The sequence below is a fragment of the Thunnus maccoyii genome, chromosome 1, assembly GCF_910596095.1.
Source record: "Thunnus maccoyii chromosome 1, fThuMac1.1, whole genome shotgun sequence".
In the NCBI taxonomy this organism is placed as follows: domain Eukaryota; kingdom Metazoa; phylum Chordata; class Actinopteri; order Scombriformes; family Scombridae; genus Thunnus; species Thunnus maccoyii.
Genome location: NC_056533.1, coordinates 29883055 through 29906805, shown reverse-complemented (window position 1 = coordinate 29906805; position 23751 = coordinate 29883055). Strand labels below are relative to the sequence as shown.

General features: G+C 38.3%; 1 protein-coding gene across 4 annotated transcripts in view; it reads right to left on the bottom strand.

The window, feature by feature from the left end:
• The window catches only part of map2k5 (mitogen-activated protein kinase kinase 5), a 64271-nt gene extending 42138 nt beyond the window's left edge, over positions 1 to 22133 (bottom strand). For 2 of the 4 annotated variants that reach the window (XM_042407744.1, XM_042407745.1), the window contains exons 1-8: positions 21653 to 22131; positions 21286 to 21334; positions 19460 to 19527; positions 14295 to 14364; positions 13485 to 13525; positions 11322 to 11389; positions 11144 to 11192; positions 7647 to 7711 (exon numbers count right to left, since the gene is read on the bottom strand). In XM_042407744.1, the coding sequence (XP_042263678.1) occupies positions 7647 to 7711; positions 11144 to 11192; positions 11322 to 11389; positions 13485 to 13525; positions 14295 to 14364; positions 19460 to 19527; positions 21286 to 21334; positions 21653 to 21784 (542 nt within the window). In that variant the 5' untranslated portion in view covers positions 21785 to 22131. Of the gene's footprint in view, positions 1 to 7646; positions 7712 to 11143; positions 11193 to 11321; positions 11390 to 13484; positions 13526 to 14294; positions 14365 to 19459; positions 19528 to 21285; positions 21335 to 21652 lie in introns of those variants that run through there. The other 2 variants (XM_042407746.1, XM_042407747.1) reach the window with 2 other exon arrangements.
• Positions 22134 to 23751: the final 1618 nt, after the last annotated feature.

Here is a 23751-nt window from a genome sequence, read left to right as displayed (position 1 = left end):
AGCAGCTCGGTGTTTGTGGGACACTCTATGCACAAGTACTGTCAGTGTGTGTACACTTTTTTACAGGCTCACATCTGTTTAATAACGTAAGAGTAAGAATTTCTTTGGCATATTGGTTCATTTAGTTGAGGTCCAAAGACATTTTGAAAAATGTGTAATCTTTTTCACAGAGTGGTTTCTTAAATATGATTCACATAAGCCTGAAGGGAAATGTTTCCATAATCTATATTTAAAGGACAATAGGCCCAACATAAATGGAATATATTTATGATTAATAGTTTTATCAAAACATTACCCTGTAATAATTAAATGATGAAAACACTGTATGTCTATGCTATGTATATCAAATAGAAAACGCAGAGTTTAAAATAAGTGTTAGAAGGGCATACTTAAGAGATAGAAATATGGTGTGACTACTGTTTGGTTAAAGCTTTATTCCCAGACTGTCCTTGACCACCTCAGGGCCGAGCATCCCTGTATGAGTTACAGTGACAGGCTTGTGACAGCGGCAGAGATGGGGACAAGGTTACATAGCCACCCCCCCGCTACTTCTCCCTGATCTGACCCCAGTAAACGTGCCCCATTGCCTGGATCTTATTTACACTCCAGCTCACTCTGTAATAAAAGCTCCATCATGCAGTATTCATAGGGCCTCTCTCTATGTCTATGAAGTTGAGGCTGTAGGTTAGCGATACTGGCCTCCTGGATCAGGGCTAACGTGGTACTTTTTACACTGCCACGTGGATGACGGTGCTACCTTTCTCTCTCCCTGACACTATCACCTGATACGGCTATAATAGCTATCTTGATTGACACAGAGAGACAGAAACCTAAATACAGAGACAGACATGCACATACAGTATAAAAAAACTTTCATGGGACTTCAGGAGAGTTGAGAGTGGGAAACCACCTCTTGATATTGCTGGAAAACCAGTTGAACATGTTCAAGGGTTTCAATTTCTTGGCATAATGTCTGCAAATCTTTAATGGGAAAGCCAATGTTCATAAAATTGTAAAGATGGCTCTTCAGAGATTATATTTTTTGCGGAAGATCAGGAAACTTGGCGTTTCAAGAAAAGATATGGTCCAATTTTACACATCTGTTTTAGAAAGTGTGCTTAATTTCTTTGTCATAGTTTGGTTTGGTAGTCTGACTACTGCAGAAACAAATGCATGTTAGGATGAGTGGCTTTGTAGCACTATTTTCACTGTCATGGGCAAAAATATTTAAGTTAATTTTTATTCTTAGAAGGTGTCTTGTGACATTCACTCATTGTCAGACCAGTTACATATGCCATATTGGGCCACCCACAGGACAACAAAGTAATATCTTTGACAGTTGGTTGACGTCACCATCAATAGGCAACAAAGGTAAGAGCTGCTGCAATTTTACCTCTTGCAATACTGAAAGGTAATTAGTGTTACTGCTACATTTAATTTTACATTTGCTGTTTTCAAATGTTTAGGGATGACAATGTTGGTCTGTATGTCTGTCAATCTGTCCACCACTTTGTTCCAGACTAAATAATTCAACAACTTTTGATGGATTGCAATTGCAGGTCCACAGAGGTGTTGATTGCCATTGTGTACAGAAGATGAATCCTAATTACTTTGGTTATTCCAAGGGCCCCTAATACCTGCAAAACGAATTACATTTTAATCAGCCTCAGCTGTACCTTGTGTTTATTGCTAATTAGCAAATGTTAGCATGCTAATATGGTAAACATTATACCAGCATGTTGGCGTTATCTCAAAGCACCACTGTGCCCAGGTACAGCCTCACAGAGCTGCTAACATGGCTGAAGACTCTTAATTCTTGTTTGTGTATTTGGTAGGTTTTCTAATTTTAAAATGGACTTGTTGGATCATTGTGTCACACAAATCTCCAGCGGATAAATACTTATTTAACAATTGAACTAATAATTCACCCAAATATTCAGTACCAAAGTCTTAGTCAGCCTAATTTGCTTTCTTCTGTTTATTTTATTTTGACCTCTGCATATACACATTCTTGATATATAAATTTTTTTTATTAAATAACTAATTAAATGAACTAATACTAACAGCCAACACAAGTGTGTGGGGGTGTGAAAATATGCTCACCAATACATAAAATATATATAAGGTATACAATATCAAATATGTTTGAATTTCTCTCTCAACCCTTTTTTTTTTTTTTTTTTACATTCTTCACACAACTACTTCTATCACTTTTGTTTATACAACACCTTCAATGTCCTTGAGCGGAGATTGTCCTAAAGTGTACGCTGTTGTCTTCGTTGTTCAATGATCAAATCTTACCCTTCCCTGAACATCATTGTTGTCGTTGTTCTTCTCACTCTTTACTTTTCCTCTACTTCTTATTCCTCATTCCATACATTTTTTGGACCTTTTCAATTGCTGGATACTTAATGCTAGAAAACCATTCAAATGTCAAACTATTCAGCTCATTCAGCAGATGTGTGCTATTAATTTTCTGTTTTCTAGCATATTCCAGTGATTTTACATTAATTTTTAAACATCAAAATTTATAATGGCAGTCTATAGGAGGAACTGTTGAACTGAGTTGGAATCTTTGTCACTTTGAGACTCAACTGCTTGGACATCCCTTATCCTACAGACCCTACTCAAATTTTAAAACGTTCACTTTGAATTTTCAAAGTTTTATTCTGTGTTGTGATACCTTTTGTACTTTTTCAGCAATTTAAGTCTAAGGGCTTTTACAGCAGTCTTCAGATGTCACCAGTCTATCATGTGAACAGGCACAGGGGAGAGCAAAGATTTCCCATCGGAGTGACTCGGACATGCTGCTACCTAGCGTAGCTACTTCTCTTCCCCCCAGCATCTCCCGAGCAGCCGGGAAGTCAGGGTGGCTGGGTGACTGTCCGAAGGAAGCATAGCTCTAAGCAGAAGTCACAGTTCACCACCAACCAGTTCATGTTACTAACAGGTTGTTCATGTTTCTAACAGATTCTCCCCACTCAGCGACACACCCGCTAAGAAACCAACTCTGATTATTGGCAGCTAATGTGTAACATTAGTCTGGGTAGATTTTCAATACTATTCAGTTTCCAGCAACGCAATCTAAATCAGCTTTAGGCAATCACACTTTGTGACATCTTACGAACTAGTATGTTTAAAGTATAATGAAGTCTTCATCTCTATCACGTTGTCAGTGCGAAATACACATTTTCTTCTGTTTGGATGTCACAGTTTACAGATAAAATCAAATGTAAGCAGACAGCTAAAAGCCAATCACAAGTGGTCACTCAGGATGCGTTTGAGAGGCACTGTGATGAAGGTGTGAACTAAATCCTGTTAACTGGTTTTAGACACAATTTTAAAGTATCTGAACACAAGATACTAGGTAACCACCAATTAGCCAAAGAGGTTTGGTCTTTCAACATGAAGTCTAATCAATGTGGTAACAAAACAAAATCAATGGAGAAAATGGGCTGAGGCTAAAGGAAAAGCCATGGGCGTCTAAGTAGATGTCACCACAGTCACAGCCACACAAATGTGCTTGTTTTAATTGCACTGTTAGATCCATGAGCCACAAAAAATACCCTGTGTGTCCTTGTTATTGTATTTATAAGCCATAGAGTCAGTTAGATTGTTGGACAAGATGGACCTCTAAGAGAGTGTGTAATAAAAAACAAAGGCCGACATTGATGGATGGTCAGGTCAGCGTGAGGCTATGGAGAGCTGAGGTGTTGGTAACATCCAATTGAGTCTAAATGGCTCTGGGTCATAAATGGGCTAAGAGGTTAAAAGGTGGGGAGCCTTTGGTAGTGCTTTTCACACGTGATAAGCCTAATATGGACCAAAGGGTAGAAGCTGAAGAGAACTGAGTATTGGTTTCTAAGCAATCAAGAAACCTGTCCAGTTCCACAGCATGCATGTATGTATACTGCAAGATCACGGCTCATTTGCTGCATCACACAGCAAAATTTGTTTGTTAGGTCTGTGCAATATAGCGAAAATACTAATTATCTATAGCTTTAATTATATGGCATTAAAAATGTTTTTTTTTTATTTGTTTTTAAATCGCAACAATAATATAAAAAAAACCTGATCAAAACCAATGTGCATGTGTTTCCATGATATTGAAAATATGCATCTGGCTAATTTTTTATCTTATCAAAATTATCATGAATATATTGTAAATATCTGCCTGCTGAAATGAAAATCAGCTGGTGCAGATTAACGTTAATTACTAAAGAAAATAAAGGACAACATGAGTCGGCGGCACCTGATTGGCATATTCGGGCTACTGCACCATGAATACTTATTTTGTCTGTAAGACGTGTTCAGTATGTGCTACAGGCATCAGGAGATACAACGCTATGTGGCGCGTAGCAATGCAGCACCCCAGCAGCAGCTTCAGTCCTATATATTAATCTAACTGTTAGTGTTTCCTATCATCAGTTTAGTGATGTCACCACATTCAAAGATCCCAGCCATTTGGTGAGTACAATTTTATCATAACTAATAGAGGTGATGGCCAGAGCAATGAAAATAAAAGTTGTAATAAAGCATAGTTTTCTTTAGGCAAACACTGGCTGACTTTTTGGTTTCTCCAGCTAATTTCTGAAAATGTGATTTCTGTAATAATATTGTGAATGAAAGCTTAGGAGTAGCTGCATAAAGTAATATAAAAAAATCTGCATGTACTGAAAGAATCATGGTCAATCATAGTTGATCATAATCACCTAAAATAAATACTAGCAACAGAATAAAAACATTGGCAAAGAAAAATCCCTTCTCTTTCTAAGAAAATAACATATTACCATAGACTCTTTAGGCCTGAAGCCTAAAGAGGTGTATAGTAGCTCAGTAGCTCTGATAACGCTAACTTAAGCACGCTAAGTCATAGAGACTTTTAAATACGTTGGAGACAATTGTTTGTACAGACACAACACCCAAAGGTTGGGGTCAGCAGTGATTGAGATGGACAGCAGATTATAGTGATCCTTCAAACCAAGTGATCCTCCCATTTTCATCTCTTCATGCGCCTGATTGGATAACTGCAGCTTCCTGTCTAAACCCTTTAAGAAAATCCTACCATGATAAAGCTCTTGTGAACACAGACTGGATAATTGATATGATGTAATTATCAACGTTTTTTTTTTGTCTCAGAGTAGGTTAACTTACTCCTTACCTAGAACACAAAAGTTTTAATAAATTGACTGGAACCAAAATGCGTACAATACTACATAGAAGTCAGGAGGTAGTCATTCTCCAACTCTAACTACTTGACTAATACTTGTCAATATAACATTAAAAGCAACACAAAGGGAAGAGCAGCATTAAATATTTGGAGCTTTTTTCTGATTGTGACAAAATAATTAAAATGAAAGAGATAGGGAAGTAATTAACAGTTATTAATGAAATTTCTAGGAGCTGGTGTTAAGGCCACAAACACAATTAACTCCTATTTAGTTACAAATTCACAATTTCCTGTAGCTCTAATAACCAGCAAAGTTTTATAAAGGCAAGAAGGCCTAGAACTGTGAAGCCTTTTCTGTGTGATATACAAAAGACTTCTAATAGATAAAAATATCCACTTATTTTTCATGGCTACACCTGATTATCAAAGTTGTACTCTCTATGGACATGAGTGAATGGAATACATGCAGAATATTAATAGCTCTATATCTACTGAGCTTTGTATTATATTGTAACATTTTTCACATATTGAGTTTTGACTGAGCGTAGCTACATAAAAAATATCAATACTAAGTAGTATACTCTTGTTGTATTTGTGCTTCTCTGTGTCTCTCTCTCTCTCTCCCCCTCCATCTTTCTCTCTCAACCCAACTGGTCAAGCCAGATGGCCGCCCACCTAGAGCCCGGCTCTGCTCGAGGTTTCTTCCTGTTAAAAGGGGAGTTTTTCCTTGCTGCTGTCGCCAAATGCTTGCTCATGGGGGGAATCTTGGGTCTCTGTAAACTAGAGTACGGTTTAGACCTGCTCTATGTGAAAAGTGCCCTGAGATATGTTGTGATTTGGCACTATGTGAATAAAATTGACTAACTTGACTAAGAACAACAGAATACAGTGAAACACATGGCAACTTTTTGCTAGTCTTTTGGCCGAGGATGCATTTTTCACTGAGAAGCTTCTAGTTAGGTCCATGGACAGTGTCATCTGCCTAAATTTAGCATTTTTAAAAGAGCTATATGTTGCTGTCTATACAGTATGAGGTCTCTCTGCATGAGCCAACCTCTTTCTGATACAACAAGGGGCTTAAACAAACTGGTAAAATGGTGTTGAACCACTGCACCTTAAATTAAAGAGTCAGCTGACATGATTGTGGTATCTAGTAAGGATGTTTTTAACACACATAATAAAGCGGGAAGGGACGCTCTATTCAAGGACATGCAAACAAGCTCCATCTCCAAGCTGGAGAAAAGGATGTTTGGGCTGCTCTGCTTGCCCGGATATTTCTGACCTGAAAAAGCACCAACAAACTAATGAATGTTTTGATTTTAATTAAATCCTACATGAGATTTATCTGGAAACAATGGTTTAGCTCTCAATTAAAAATGACATTAAATAAAACAATCCACAACTCCAAAATAACAAACACCAAGGTAGATTTTTTTTTTAATCTGTTTTTTTTCTATTCTCTCCTCCCAACCATAACAATTTCAGCACCAAAGCATATGGATTTTCTGCTGGGCTAAATTGACTGAGAAGTTGTTGGGCTTGCAATATTGGCCTTGCCCAGTGCAGTGTAACCATTTCTAGTGCCAAACTGATCAGCAATCTCTTTCTCCTACAACTATGAGAGATTGGCTCTTAATGAAACTATCTCAAAGCCATAAAACAGTAAAAAGGTGGTTGGAAAGAAAAAAAAGAGAAAATAAAAAGACTTGTCTTGTGGACTTGCCAGATGGGGAAATTTACTGGGTTTGCTGGGGAATATGTGAGGCAGACCACTCTGTCAAGTCAAGGTTAGTCTGAGCAGTGATCAATACTTCAATCTCAATAAAACAGCTCAATAGTAGTGGATTGATGAGAAGGAGGAAACAGAGGGTGGGGAAAAGAAGGATAGAGGCGACGACACAAATGCCAACCTTGTCATAATGTTAGCAGGGCAGTAATACATCTGTCTAGCCAGTGAGGATGGAACTCCTCTTTTGTGGCAGGTAATGTGCTGTACTATAGACCGATTAAGTCAATTGCTGTCATACCTTACAGCCTCAAATCAATATCATATATGTTTGCAACCTTCAAAGCAGAATAAATAAATGAAGACACAAACCAGCTTGATAGATGTCACACGAAACAGTGAGAGATAAATGGACAGATGAAGGAACGGGTAGGGGTGGGGGGGGTGTTGAAGAATGGCGAACCCTACACATAACACTACTGTAGAGTGATGTCTGCAATTTAGTCATAAAAACTGAGCAGAAAAAACATGAAAAGTTAAGAAGTATATCACGCTCATCAGTCTAAAACTGGCCACTTATTGAGACGTTGTTCCTTAATACTTGCACTGTATAGCGGCTTCAGCATCACTGAATTCATCATCCCCACCATCTCACTTGCTTCAGCAGATATCTTTTCAGTGTCACTATCTGTTATTGTGCTGTGGCCTTGTAACGTTGGTGCCTCAATGTGAGAACCGGCAAACACTTACTTGTAAACTGTGCCTCCGTTTCCATGGCCAAGCTGCTCTTGATAGTTGATATCTTGGGCATTTATCTGCAGAGCATCAAACGCACGCACACACAAACACACACACACAGACAGGTGTACAGTAATGGTACTTAGATGTTATAACATGAGAAGACATGCAACCATGGAGATGATACTGTATGTGTAACTACATGAGTGAGAGAGTGAAAGAAAGAGAGAGAAAGAGAGCTGCATTTTCACTGGAGGCTACAAACACTCGAAGTTCAGCAACATATGAAGGGAAAACAGAGAGGCAGAAGGAGGAGGAGAGGAGATCAATACAACGTTTGCTATCCAATTTATTAAAAGGACATTGTGCTTGGGTGAGTGAGGGAGTGACTGATGTAGAGTTTATTGACGATTTGTTTGCCGTCGTCTTTCCAGTCCACTTTGATAAGAAAGTGTCAGATGGGGGTAAAATAACAGAACCCGTGCTAACATGGCTGTTCTGGGCAAAAGTTTCTTCTACTCTTCCAGCCGTCCTCTCAGCAGTCCAAAATTAAGTCCCTCTGTAAACTACTGTGAACAGAATGCTCAAACAATACTGTAGTTATAGTAGTTAGACCATGTTAAAATATCTCAAGTAAAGATCTCAGATAATGAGACGGAGAACACGGCTCATTTTCCTAAAGGGGGAATTTTTTTTCAACTGCATAACGTCTCGTTCAGAATATATCCTGCTCAGAACTCTTCAATAACTAAATGTTAGGATTACTTATCAAAAATGTTTGTTTATATTATGTGTTTCAGTTTTAAAAAATAAATATCAGCTGATATATCATTATTATATTTTTTTAAACCTTCAAGTATCAAAATCAGCATCATCCTTAAAATCTGTCGGGCTCTAATTCGAAGCAACTTCCTTAACCTCATGTATGTGAGGAAAAATCTGTAACTAAACTGGACAGTCACGATACATTATTTTCACAAATAATTATGTAGTGTATTATACTATGTTGCAGCAGTTACTAGCAATTACATGTTCGAATCTCCTCTGTTAATATCATAACTTAGAAAAGATTAACATGCTAAGTCCTGTGTGTGTGTATATATATATATATATATATATATATATATATATTACATTTAAATATATTTGTTGCATTATTTAAATATTTTTAAAAAACTACATTCGCATCAACATATTCATTGCTGAGACACAAAACCTTAATTTTAAGTTATTTTTAATAATATTTTATATTATTAACAATATTAAATAGGTCGTAATGATATGGAAATGTGGAAACTTTCTCATTTAAGAGAATGTGAAGGTATGTACTGTACATCTGTAGCCCACATGGCCAGAATTTACACTGCCCTAATATTAAACTATATGATTATTAAATAATGAAATATAATACTATCATTTATTTTTGCCTCATCCCATGCAGCTGAAAAAATTAAGAGCATTTATTTAATATGTGTATGAATGTAGAGCCCTGAAAATAAGTCTGTTTTAATATGTACTGTGGCAGATATGGTATCAATGTGGGGCCGCCAAAACTAATTCTGTTCAGACAAAAAGAGGCAGGCATCCCAACACACATGCAGGTGTCCGTGCAGACAAAACTCCCCCGCCCCCTTTTCACTTGATAACATGGTGAGGGGAGGTAAAGAGAATGAGAAGAGATGGAGGAACAGGGAGTGAACAGCTCTATTAGTTCACTGTGTTACAGCAGAAACCTGAGAGGCCGCTGGCTTAATTGTCTCTCTGACACGTTAGCCACTCTGACCGTGTGTGTCTGAATGTGTGTGTGTTTTCAAAAGAGAGCAAGAAACGAGACTATAGCAGGCTCGTTCAAAAGATCCCACAGACCCCCCAGTGTGCCGCAGCCAAGAGACAATAACCAAATATACACACTGTATAACTTGCCCAGTTGGCATCACAAAAAAATGAATAGAGGAGCCAACCACTAGTGACAATGGGCGTCATGCAAGAAGCATTCATACAAACAGATTCATTCTTAAAATGCACATAGTGTGATTTAAGAACATTTACGGATTTCATCAGTTTTCTTGTACTTAGAATTTCTCTTTAGGTATGAACTAAATTTACAAGTGGTTCAGACCTGTACGAGTCATGAATCGATCATCTCTGCCTCTCTTCACTGGGGAGAAAACACTTGTTTGACTTACAATTATAATGTTCTAATCTGAATTAATTTTGAGTTTAAATTTGATACTGAAATTAACAAAAAATATATTAAAAAAATATATATAAGTAAAACAAACGTAAAATGTACATTCTGTTTACCATATTTTCATCATCATGGCTGCGAATTTAATGAAATTTCTTTTAGATTTTATGATTTTTATTTACATATTTTGGCGCAGCAACTTCTACAATTTCAGTAGTTGCTAGGAAACTTCTCTCAGCTGCCTCTGTGTCTCTGCAGGTCTCTGTCCAGTAATGTTTTGTGTTGCAACATCACCTGCATGCAGCACCCGGACAGCGAGCACACACTAGTTATCTTGTAGTTCATCTTCAAAAAAGGCAGCAGTTGCAAGCATATTTTGATTTAGTGACTAAATAAATAATAACCTTTGTAAGATGAATGTGAAGTATACTGTATTATGAACTTTCTACGCCGTAACTCAGAGACTAACGTTAGCAGAGCGGAGCAGCGAACTCCAGCAGTAACAAATGAGACCAGATGACCAACGCATACTGCAGCACTTAAACAACGTAAACTCTGAGGTGAAGAAAATAACTTGACGCTCTGTCTGTTTCACCCCAACAACCCTGTGCCCACTCATTAATTAATGCAGTTAACTTTTTCAAATAAAAAGGCTGCGGACCATTTATCTTAATTGCCAGTTATGTTTCATATTGTATTTCAGTGGACTAAGGAGACCAGTGAATGGTTTGGCACACAGAATAATGGAAAAAAAGACTGAAAAAAGATGTTCTTTAGCATCTAACTTCACGTCAAAGCGTTCCCTCTTTATTTCTGTCACAGTGCAGACCTGTTCTGATAACATGTTAGCAATTTGTATTTTATAACTGTTTTGGGCCTCCTACTGTCACTCCTAAATATGTTATGTGTTTGTCTTCTGATTTCTGAAAGCAGGACTTGAAGTTGCGAAGTGTTTTTACTTTTTGGGAACTTTTTGTGAATGAAACTCACCCACAAACAGAGTGGAACATGGAGCCTTATATGTCAATTTTAGGGGGCGTGGATTATGCTAATCATCACATCTCAAAACACGCACATCCTCGTGAACAGGTGGCATTCATCAGGCTGAAATGAGCAACTTATGACAAGTTCATGCAGTTAAGACAGTTCGGACTTGTAACTCTTATATAAACAAACCTCACAGAGAAAAGTTTTAGGATAAATAAACAAAAATGCTCTTGCACGAGGCCCATCGTTCTCTAGTCAGTGGAAACGAGGTGTGATAGCAGGAGCAGTGAGATAACAGCGGTTGAATTCTCCTTAAACTAAAACATAAGCTCACCTGTCCATTTGTCAAGATCCTCTTCAGCTCAGCAGATGATTTCTTTAAGCTGGAGGAGGAAAAACAGCAAAGCAGCACTGAAGTAAGTATAACAGACCTGTTTCTACTCATCTATCAACTAACCACTGAAGTTTATTCCAGGTAGTGTAACATGCTCCACATGCCCCAGCATGCTCACCTGTTGCTGGCCATAGGGTCTGGGACAGCATGAGTGCAGTCATTGGCTGGGTTAGGTCTTGTATTAACCTGAAGGTTTGCAAACACATACACGCAAGCCGGGGACACACGCACACGCACGCACACACACACACACACACACATACACACACACTTAATGGTCAAGGCCAAAAGACAGGCAGACAGACAGACATATGGCCAGACCCCCCAATGAACAAGAACAAAACACAGGCTCTCAGTTCAGCTTCGAGGTTAATTGGCTTTCGTGGGAGAGAAGAGAGGCGGGCAAAAAGAAAGAAAGAGGTGTCCACATACGGGGAAACGGCTGACAGGCAGCAAAAGGAATATGAGGGGAGACTTAAAAATATATTTGCATGCTGTGACAACCCCTCCTGCTCCTACTCTGCTTGGCCTGGTTGTGTTCTCTTCGCCTTTCAGGAAGTGGCAGCAGAGTGAAGTTTGCCAGTGGGGTGAGGTTCACCTGGGTTGCTGGTCTGGAGGGCCTACTTAGCTGGATGGCTCAGTCTGTTTCACTCTCTCTCTCAGCTCTCATGTGTGCTCCTGGTTTTTGTTTGTTTGATTTGTCATTTCTTTCAGCATTTAACCAGCATTATTTTCCCCTCCCACATGGACTTTCCTTACGTCACCAATTTTTTTTACTGATTTTGTGACATTTCATTTATTTATTTTGGTAAATACTTTGATTTAATAAACAGTCTTTTTTTGACTGTGTGTTCTCCCTCCTGTTTTTGTCTGAACCGTGAGCCAGTTCATGACAAAATGAACTTTGAAAACTTTGGTTTTCGGTTAAAACCAAGCCTGAGTTTGGTCAAACGGGGACTCATCCAATCAATTACTGAAAGGACTTTGGTAAGATTGGGTCTGAATTTCTTGTTCTGTATGCTACATTTGGTCAGCTCTGATGTTCATTGTTCAGGAAAACATATATACACATAAACATACATATATACACTGGTTGTTTGTGTCATTTGTGGTTATGTTGGGATTTTTTTGACAGTTTTGCACTCAGTCCAGTGTGGTGTAGCAAATATAGAAATATAGCTTAATACTAGTGAAAGTGAGACGGGAAAAGGGGGTTGTTAAGGACTGAAGGAAAATAAACATTAAAAATGTCATGCCTCACTAGGGACATTGCTCTTTACATCTATTCATCTGCATCTATGTTTACTCCAAAGACCTCTAAACTCAACCCAGATATCGAATAAAAAAGAAGAGACAAGACCCTGCGAAGGGGATACTAAAAATAACTAATTTAATTGAGGTCAAAAGGCCGGTGCGTTGGGTCCACTAAAGCACAGGGATTCTCTCTTTAATTAGTGCCCAGGAAGACCTAATTTAAACAGCGCAAAAGACTCCCCTCAGCCAATTACTTTTATATTAAAACAGGAGAAAAGAGGGGAAAGATTACCAAAAGACTAAAGGTTTTTGGAAAACATCATCTTCTCAAAACAGACCCTTGACCTTAAAAAAAAAAACTGACAGTTCAGTAGTTGTTACCAAAGCTCCTCAGAGGATAGATGAAATAAAACACATTTTATTATTGAAATAGAGATGGATATAATAATTATCTGGAGAAATGGAGGAGGTGTCAAGTCATTTAACCCATGGTAATTAGCAATGAGTTTCAATAGCAACATATGCCCAACATAAAATGGGAAGGTCTGGGGAAGGCCATTTGTAAATGGGAGAGAGGGGCTTGTAATGACAATTTCATGGTTGAACAATGACATCTTCTTACCGCCCGACTTAGTTTGGTCTAACCAATACTGATGGTCTTCCTATAATATGGTATGGACAGGATCATAATACTCTGGAGGTTAATCAGGGTTTTCCATATAACACCTTGCTCTTAGATGACTATCTCTGCATTAGAGAAAAGAATGCAGAATAGGGAAGGAGATAGGGGAGGAGAAAGAAAAGCCCCGCTGCAGCCACAGCCAGCCATCTCCATACATAAACATAGACGAGGGGAGCAAGAGAATGAGTGAAAAGGAGAGCCTTGACTGCAATTGACATTTCAATAAGTGGAACACAGCGTTACCAATCCATTCGCTTCATACCCACCCACCCCAACCCCCCCAACCCCCCCCCCCCCCAACCCCGCTCTGTGTAAGGCAGCTGAAACAATTATTGAGATAGGTACCTTCAGGCCATGTATGTTCCGGATCCCTGGAGTCTTGCCAGCTGAAACAGTAATTGACTAGATTGTAGAACACATCACTGGGCCATTTACAAATGTGCTGAAAAGGAATCAGTTCTTTATAAAGAAGAAGAAGAAAAAAAAAAATGAAATGGAAATATGAGGGTTACTCCGAAATTAGTTGGAAGACAAGAGAGTGATTGAGATGTTGGACTCTTGAGACGGCTGGTGGTAGGTAGGAAGAGAAAACAGAGTCACAGGGAGAAAAGAGAATGAGAAAGAAAGATGGAGAGGAAGGAAGAAAGACATATATAAAAAGAAGGAGAGAGCCAGAGTAAGAGAGAGAGGCTCAATACAATTTTTTGTCACTTTGCCCTTGGGGCCTGTTTGAGATTATATATATCTTAAGAGTGGTGAGAAAACTAAGTGTAGATATAGAAAAGGTACGTATTGAGAAGGCAATCACACTGCAAAATAAATTTAGGAAGAAATGACACCAATGCTGAACACAAGCTTAAGGTTTCAATGTCCTTGAAGTGAAAAAAAATGTTGATTTACACATGCAACAATAATAGAGTGAGCCACTGAATTTTAATGTTGTCCAGAGGCAACTTCAAGTCACGTAATACTCCTAGTTTCTTATTGTCAAGTGATTCACCCAAATCTCAGTGAAATAGTTGCTGATTTCTGGGAAAGTGTGAATATTTTTACATTTTTAGAATGCTTGTGACCAATTGTCAACACATTAATTACAAAAATGGAGAGCCTTTCAGCGTTTACAACTATGATAAATTGTGATATGTCACTTCGTACCTCGTGGAAAAATTTGTAGAGGGTCTGGCAGCAGTCCATTCATGCGTTGTTCATTCATTGTGTTGCAGTACTAAAGGGGAAAAGAAAGTCACAAATTGTTGAGTGGTTTGAAGTGATAATTACAGAATCTGGAACCTGCAAAAATATAATTAGGAAAGGCAGCTTTTTCACAAATAGAGGCCTAATTGAAATCAGTAAAATAATGTTAAAGAATGAATAAAAAAAACAAACAGTCCATCATAATAACATATAACTAAATTTGCAATATTACACATAAAAAACTAGGTGCTTATTTAAATGACATCAGAATTAATCTACAGATCCCAAAAATGTGAGCACGCTGTGTTGAAATCTGTTGCCGACGAGGACCAATGCCCTGTGGGCTTGTTCTGAAGGAGTGTAGCATTAACCCTTTTCTCCTTCAGGTCAACAGCTCACCAAACACTCATATCCTACAGGACTAACACGTGCACACACACACACTCTGGAGCCTCTCAGATGCTTGCCAAGGCAATGCAATAATTGATGTTTCAGTTAACCAAACCATCTGTTAAACTGTGTGTGTGTGTGTGTGTGTGTGTGTGTGTGTGTGTGTGTGTGTGTGTGTGTGTGTGTGAGAGAGAGAGAGAGAGAGTCAGCCTATATGTGTGTGAATGAGTCTCTGTGTCTCCTCCCTTTCGGGGGCTTCGACAAAAATCAACAAATATTAAAATCAAGACCTTACCGCAGACACAGTTGGACATTTGCAAAGATGTACATATTTGTGTAGTTCACGTGTACATGTGTTCATTGTGTCTTTTCATTTACAATCCAGTGTGAACTACCAAGTCATCATGGAGATATGTAAATTTGCTCTCTCATTGTGGTGGAAGGAGGGAGGGAGGACGATAGGACCGGCTTGGATGGGAATGGATCAGAATGGCTACCCAAGTGGCACAGCTGTTATTAAAAGGCCTATTTATCACTGTCAGATCCCTCCTCGCTCCTAGCCCTCTGCTTTTGCCCTCCAGCGTTCTCACTAGGCCACATCTGAACAATGGGCCTAATACCAAAAACATGTTGTGTGTGTTGGGGAGGGTGGGGGGGGGGGGGGGGGGTCGGGCTTCACGTACCTTTAATTTTCCGCTCAGCTAGCTTATTGATTAAGGCTGCAATTACCACGTAATCTGTAGTAGGTGTGTTATTAAAAGACATTCTCCATTGTTGGCCAATAACTAAACAGTGTCTGATCCCAAATACCATCGCTCAGCCTTAAGGGACAAGTGGGAGAGCGAGAGCAGAGACTGGGTCTCATCATCATTAGCAGACTAAGGGGAAATGGGAGTAAGAATGGTGGAATTAGAGCCATTACCTCCAGGGGGAGCTGAGCGAGGAACGGATGAGGTCACATGTTTTTTTTAGCACCTGACACAGGCCAGTCTTTAACTTTGAACAGGGGCGTCTGTCTTTCAAGGTGTCGAACAATGATTAGAGATGCCTGGAAGACTAGTGGGTCTCACAGGAGCATGTAGCAATCAATGTTCTCCGTGATGGGGGATACTTCTCACAATAAATGCCCTCTGCAGACTGATGTTAATTAAGTACTGAATTTGAGCATTAATTTTGCTCAGCAATAAGGTGTATGAATTTTTCGCAGGGCAACGCCAAAGGAGATACCTTGAATTTGGAAAAAAAAAAACTGTGTAATGATCGCATAGTTAAAAGTCTGGTAAAACATTTGTTAACTGATTATCACAAACAAACACACACAGAACCACACACACACACACACACACACACACACACACACACACACACACACACAAGACGGCCATGAGAGACTCTAATGATTTATGCCACCTTTCACCTAACATTCTGGTTTCCCTTAATTCCTATTAATTTTACATAATGGCTGTCTGCTCACCTGGAATTAACAACACTGAAGCAAAAATCCACCAGGGTCTCTGCGGAGGCCAAATGGCAACCACAGCAAACAACCACAACAACAAAAAAAATCCTCTAAACACAAATGCAAATGAATGCTGAGATGCATAACCCTTGCAGGAGACATTTAAAAGAACTCGGCTAGTGTAAATTGTATTTTAGTGAGCCCAGTATTTTCCAGGTGATCAGCAGCTTTTAGTACACATGGCTGTCCCATGAGGAGAAGAAAACCATTACGGCGCTCCTGGATTTGTTTGCCAAAAATTCATTGTACAAATGGCTTTTGAAATCTGTGGACGAAGCAGTGCGGTGTTGTGGAGGCGAACAGAATATTTGTGTTGGGTGGACGTGAGGTGCAGAGTGAGGTAAATTAATATGCTATTAGGATGTCACATCATCTGAATAAAGAACAAGTGTTGGGACAGTAAGTAATTAAATAAAAATATAGAATGTCACCCGTGATTCAAAGCACTGTTTAAGCCTTTTGTTTCCAGTTTCAAAGTAAATGTTTATTGGTACATATTAAACTTAAGTTAATACAGGTAGTATTAACTGATATATTTATATAAAACCTTTTATAAAATTGTCATCACATACTAATAATTTGGCTGTTTGGGTCACTGTTTCCTGTAATTATATTGAGAAAAATAAGAAAATAATCTCCTCATAGCATTGCTGCTGCTTAGTTTAACTTTAAAATGACATAATATCATATTTATATCTAACACAACTAATACATCAGATGCTTTATGCTTTTGGATGTCTTACAAAAGCTGATTATTTACTGTGTCCCATGAACCCTTAAACAAAAAAAGCTAAAGCCAACCTTTAACAGATAAATAATGACAAACTTAACTCCTCTAAATTGCTCCAACATTAAGAATGAAGGTAGGGTAATGTCCACAACTTTAGTCTTAATCTTCTCAAGACTGCACGTCCCTTCACCAAGAAAACATTCTGGCTTTTTACTTGCTTTTATGTGCTTGATACAACCAGCTTGTATTATCAACCTTCCTCAAGACTGCAACATACTGTATGTTGTTGGATATACAGTAGTTGGAAATGCAGCATGTTCAACTTACCACTGTATGTGAAAGTAGAAATAACATGATAGAAGTTTTTAACCGGCGGCTTTTCACTCATACATTTTTTTGAAAATAATTGCTTTTCAACCATTTCAAGAAGTATACTGGCAACAACTGCTGATATTTAGTCAACTGTTAATCCAATTACCATTTTGATAAAAGTACTAGAGCTGCTTAGACGATTAACCGATGGACAGAAAATTAATCGAAAACTTGTCAACATTCTCGAGTTTCAGCTTCTCAAATCTGAATATTTTCTGGTTTCTTAAGTCTTCTATATCAGTAAACTACATATATGGACTGTTGGTTGGGACAAAATAAGATATTTAAGGACATCACTTTGGGCTTTGGGAAACAGTGATTGATATTCAGTACAATTTTTAATATGATGAAAAAAAAATTTCATATCGTGATAAATGCAATATTCCGACTTGTTGATGTAATGACATCATACCATTGAGCACAGCGACAACAAGCATGGCTGAAAGCGAAAGTAACATTGCTTCCAGCTTCACGGTGGAGGAGTTAGTTCCAAAAAGGGGAGCAACTTTAGTAGCGTGGAAGTGGTTTCATTACAAAAGATCAGCTGCACATCAACACATTAATATTAAAGAAGTGCAAGAAGACTGTAACAACAAAAAGGGGAAATACAACAAACTTGTTTCACTACCTCAAGCAGAGGTACCAAGTGGAGTACAAGGATTTGGATTTTTGTCATATCATCAAGAATATCATTATAGCAGAAATACCCTGAAATATCATGATATTATTTCAGGGCCATATCGTCCACCCCTACATTCAATACATAATAACGGTAGTAACACAGGGAGACCCCAGAAAACTTATGGACACTCAAAAGCCACTCACACAAAAGGAAAATTGCAAAATACTTTTATGCAAATCAACCATTTATGTGAATCTTAAAGCAGGCTGAGGTCAATACTTTTTCCATCCTTGTTTCACAATGCTCATCTACACAACAGCTGTCTCTTTTTCCATAATCACCCTGCTACCCTATGCTACTTAATGATTAAAAAGCAACCAGAAGTGAATGCATGATAAAAATGGACAAAAAACAAGGAGTGTAAATTGTGCCTGTGGCTCTAGCGGCATCATTGTGAGCTGATGGGGGGTAAAAGACATCCACAGATGAAAGTAGATTTTGAACAATTCTGCAGCCCAGGGGGGCCGCTCTTTAATGAGGCAAAACTTTAAGTACTGAATAATAAATAATAAAAATTGACAGTTCATTTAGCTTTCAGTGTACCTCGTAGAGCAACCCATTACACATCATTACTCTTACTGTCCGTGGAATGAACAGTAAATATGGTGGAATACGAAAATATACTGCACTAGGTGGGGATGCTGCATGGGTAGTGGAAGTGTGTATGCGTGTGTGCGTGCATGTGTGTGCATGTGTGTAGCCACAAACTACCAACAAGACGGTTGTTAGGTTGAGTTATAAAGAACTGGATGGGGCTTTCTGTATAAAAGTATATTGGTTACTGAATAGCAGGTAAATACACAGACAGTGTCAAGGTGGAGGCACGAAGTGGAAGTTAGTATTTGTCAATCCTGTGGTTTAGTTGTAGTCATCAACATCTGCCTGTTTTTAGAAATTTTACTGCCAAACCAATAGTGCCTCCTACTACTACAAGTTTAGTAGTATTAGTCATAACAGGAAAAATTTCTTTAAAGAAAAACAAACAAAAAAAACACAGTATCTGATAGATCTGAGGGCCTTGCGGTAGCCTTTTTGAACGCTACTGAATAAGGGATCTTCTTACTCTGATATTAGCCACTGCAACAAAAAAAAACAAACATGTATTCTGTTCTTATTCCCTTAATTTGGATTGGAAAAGTTCCCCAAAAACACATTTAATGAAGTCTAAGAAAGAATGAAGTCTGAAAAAAAGCAACAGAGGAGGAGGAGGAAGGCTCTGTCTTTTAGAGCGATCAGACCTGCAACAGATGTCTTATTGTGGACAGAAACAGTTTTCATAAGAATTACTTTCTAATGAAATGATGAAATAGCCCCTAGAAAACTGACATAATATAAACATATAGCTGACACTTTTTTGGTTATGCAATCTATGATATTGGTGTGTGACATGGTGAAAAAAAAAAAAATAAATAATTTATTCATCATGTACTCACATATGACAACATGGCTTTGAGTTCTTCATCACTTCTTACAGTGATTCTGTCCCCCACCTCATCTTCATCTAAAAGAAAACACAGAAGCATGTTAAAATTTGAATTGTAAATCATTTTAAAAATAACCAGACATAAACAGCTTTCAACACCACAGGCAACACTCGTAACAGAACACATCCTATGTTATAATGACAAGTTCATTTTGAGTTCAGACTGCCCAACTGTACTTGTTAAAATGTATATTATGCAGAATTTTCTCAGAAAACAATGTATGGACTCCTACAAAAGTATTCCCTCTCAATCATCACTTATGACCCACTAGAAGTGTGTGGTGGTGTATGTATCTACAGAGACTCTGCCCTTTGCCTGTATTTTCTTATTATTTTGCTGTGTTCATGGCGCTTCAGGCCATCAACCTCTGGGCAGTGGGTATGTAGCCCCCAGCCAATAACAGCACGCAGGGTGTGAGGTTGGGACTTGTAGCATAGCGACCACGTTACATCGCTGTCTCCGTCTCTCTCCTCTGCTCTGTGAGAGGCCACAGTGGACAGAATGAAGCTTTACATTCACACAAAATCCGGCAATGCAGCATCTTCCCGCAGGGTAGTGCAGAGGTGTGGGCGTAATTATTTGTGCTTTAGAAGGTACGATTTAGTTATCTGATTCACGGCTTTGTTCTCACCAGCGCTGCTCCCTCTCTTCTCTTCCTCACTCCTCTCTCTCTCTCTCTCTCTCTCAAAGTGGACAACTTTGAATGCTGTGTTTACAAACACCAGCTGACAAATCCTGCATAGTATACCTTTAATGTCATTTAATAGAATGAGTATTCACAGCAAACTGTAACACAAAATGTTAACTGCATTTAATATTCTATCAAAGAGTAATACCTTAAAGGAGAGCTGTTGACAAAAAGTTTCATGCATGTCATTCAATATTAAGAAAATTGTCATGTGAAGTCACTTCTTTTGAAACAGTACACATCACTTTGAGGAACACAATGACAGAAAACAAAGCAACACTGTTGCAAAATTGTGGGTGACATAACTACAAAGAGTTTGTAAGTTTATGGGTTTCCAAAACATGTTTGGAAAGACACGATAATGAAATGATATCATTTGAAATGACAAAAAAGTTGTTGCTTTTGTCAGCGTTTCATGACTAATCCTGAAACAAAGCTGTACACACGCATGCTCACATGCCTTATCCATCAACTTGTTTACAATACAATTACTGACTCAGACGATAATCAGCACAAGTTACAAGTTATTCAGTATAAATGCTGTTGAATAGACTATTTTAGTAATAACAACTGCGCAATTAAAAAGTTATTGCACATTTTCAACAGAACAACGTGCAAAAGGATAAAATACATAGTTTCCTATTTCTTATTAGGATACATGTCAGTATGAAATATGGCATCATTCATATTATTTTGATATGTATCAATGAGCAGATTGCACTTGATTGAATTCAGCTATGTTCTGTCTTCTCCATACAGCCATATTTACTTTGATGAGACAGATAATACCTACTTACAGTGCAAAAATGACTAGACTTATGAATAAAAGGGTTCCTATAGTTGTGAGAAACAATATTATCCAAATGACATTAAGTTGGTAAACTATAAGACTATGGTTTTGTTGTAATAACAAGTTGTTACTTGCAAGCAACCCTTTAGAAACTTCACAGTACTAATAACTATGAGATTACCAGGACCTGCTATTGTGATTGTATAATGAACATGTGTCAACAACTTAGAGAATTAAGGATGTGGTTGCAGAGCAGCTATGTCAGCAGTAAGTCAGTACAAGGTGGGACATACTTACATTCAAAGGCAGTGACGGTGGCTTCAGGCATAACATCTCTGATAGCGACCTAAAATGTTTAGAAGAGTTCCTTAAGGTTGGACAACAGTGACAATCACAAAGTATATAGTACAAAACTGTAGACAGAAGCACAGAAATAGTTACAGTTATGATCAAGACAGACGTGTAAATTATTAGATCACAACTATTAAAATGTAAGGTGGGGTCACAGCATTGTAACATTTACCTGTTCAGTATAACACATTTAGGCTGACACATGCTCAGTCAGACATCCAAACTCATGAATTCAGTCTGCATGTATGGTGTTTTACTGAAAAGCTACCATGAAGGGGAATCAAGAGTGAAAGTTAGCTTTATGAGGACTCACCAGCAAGTCATTGAAGTTCAGAAGAGATGGACAGTCGACGGACGAGTCCATGTCACCCGCCGGCGTTTTTATACGAATCACTATTCCCTCGGTGTCCATAATGCAGAGGTTATTCAAGTAGAGTATGAGCATAAAGAAGGAAAAATACGCTTCATAACAACACTTGGTTGGCTTGTCTAAGCTAACGAGCTAATTTCCTGCAGTGGTTCGCTAACACATGCTAGCATCCTGTTCAGTATACACACTAAGTGATGGAGAGATTTAAATAACGGTAACCGTTAAAAGCTCAGTCACTGCCGAAGCCGAAGTCACGTCATAACCGTATGAGAGGTTTAGCTTTTACAGTAAACTCGTATTTGTATCCTCTCTGAGACAACGTTTTAGACTGCGTTATCTGAGATATTTAGCCATGCAGCTAGTTTAGAGGAAACCACAACTGCTCGCGTTATTTTGTTTTCCCACCCGCATTCTGTGAAGACCCGCCCCTACTCTGCCTCTGATTGGCTCTGACCTTGACTTTTTATTCCAAATCTGACCAATCGCATTCATCATGACTAAAGCTAACCAATCTTAACTAAGAAAGGCAATGAAATTAGCCAATCAAAAGCAGAGTAGGGCGGGTCTTCACGGAATGCGGGTAGGGGGGAGGAAAAAATAAGGCCAACTGCTCCAAAAACAGCATTTCCGAATCAACATCCGGTTAGTACGTTTCAAATTAAAAGACCTCCATTCCTGTAACCGCTCAAAACATGGCTGCTTTTACTGTGAAGTGAAGTAAGTAACACACGGTGGTGTGAAATAACCAATTACATTTAGTTAAGTAAAGTTTTTACTTAACTTGAGTATGTTCATTTGATGCTACTCTATACTTCCACTTCACTACATTTCAGAGGGAAATATTGTACTTTCTACTCCACAACATTTATTTGACAGCTTTAGTTACTTTTCAGATGGAGATTTGACGCAATTACCTTGCGAGGCAGCCGAATTTGCGAGATCAAAAGATCAGCGAGAATCCATCTTGTCAAGCTTCAAGTTATGCACTTGTGTCCGTACCAGATGGTTCATCCAATCACCTGCCAAGTATTTTTTGAAAATGCCATGGAGGACCTCTCAGATGGTTTTGTGTAACAGACCAGCTGGCACGTCAGGTTATTGACACAATGATATAACAAGCTTTAAAATACAACACATTGTAAAAGATGAAACTAGTGGTTTCCAACCTTTTTGTCTTTTGACGTCTTACAAAAAGCAGTGTGTAGTCGGGGTCACATTTCAGATGCCTATGAGTTGTTAACAGCTCCACCAAATAGTCATTTTTCCCTCTAAACTTCTCACATGGTTTCATTTCAATGAATGAATCAAATGATCCAATATTTCACCAAAAATTGGAGAAAAAGTCCAAAAATTGAAAACAAATTTGTGTATCAGAACTTTGTTTTTTCTTCTTTCCTCTCCCATTAATCATCTCATGACCCCTCAGATTTATCTAGTGACCCTTTGGAGGGACCAGATCTCTAGGTTGGGAACTATTGGACTAAACTAGCTAACTGTATATAAACTATTTCAAACTAGCTCCACCTCCAGCAGCTCAACAGTAACATGCTGCTTACACACTGACACTTCAGTATTAATAATCTAATGATGTCATATATAATAATATATCAGTCAGAGGGACCAAACCACTACTTTTACTGCAATACTTTAACTACATCAAGTTGATAATACTAATGTACTTTTACTTAAGTAGGCTTCTTCATGCAGGACCTTTACTTGTAATGAAGTATTTATACATTGCTGTATTGGTACTCTTACTTAAGTAAAGAGTCTGTCTTCCACCACTGGTAACACAAAAATTGTATTACTGACTGTGCAGTAAAAATGATGACATACTTGACATGTTAAATGTAAGCTGCCACCATTGCAACATATTTTCATAATATGTTGAAGCACATTTTAAAATTTCTGTCTGAAATCTTTGTCTTAATGATTGTGCTTGTGATTCCCTTACAATAGGAGAAATGACCCAGACTTACCAAGATGTCAGCAAGGACTTACATTGCAACTGTTATAAAAGGTTTTTGTAATCTAGGACTTTG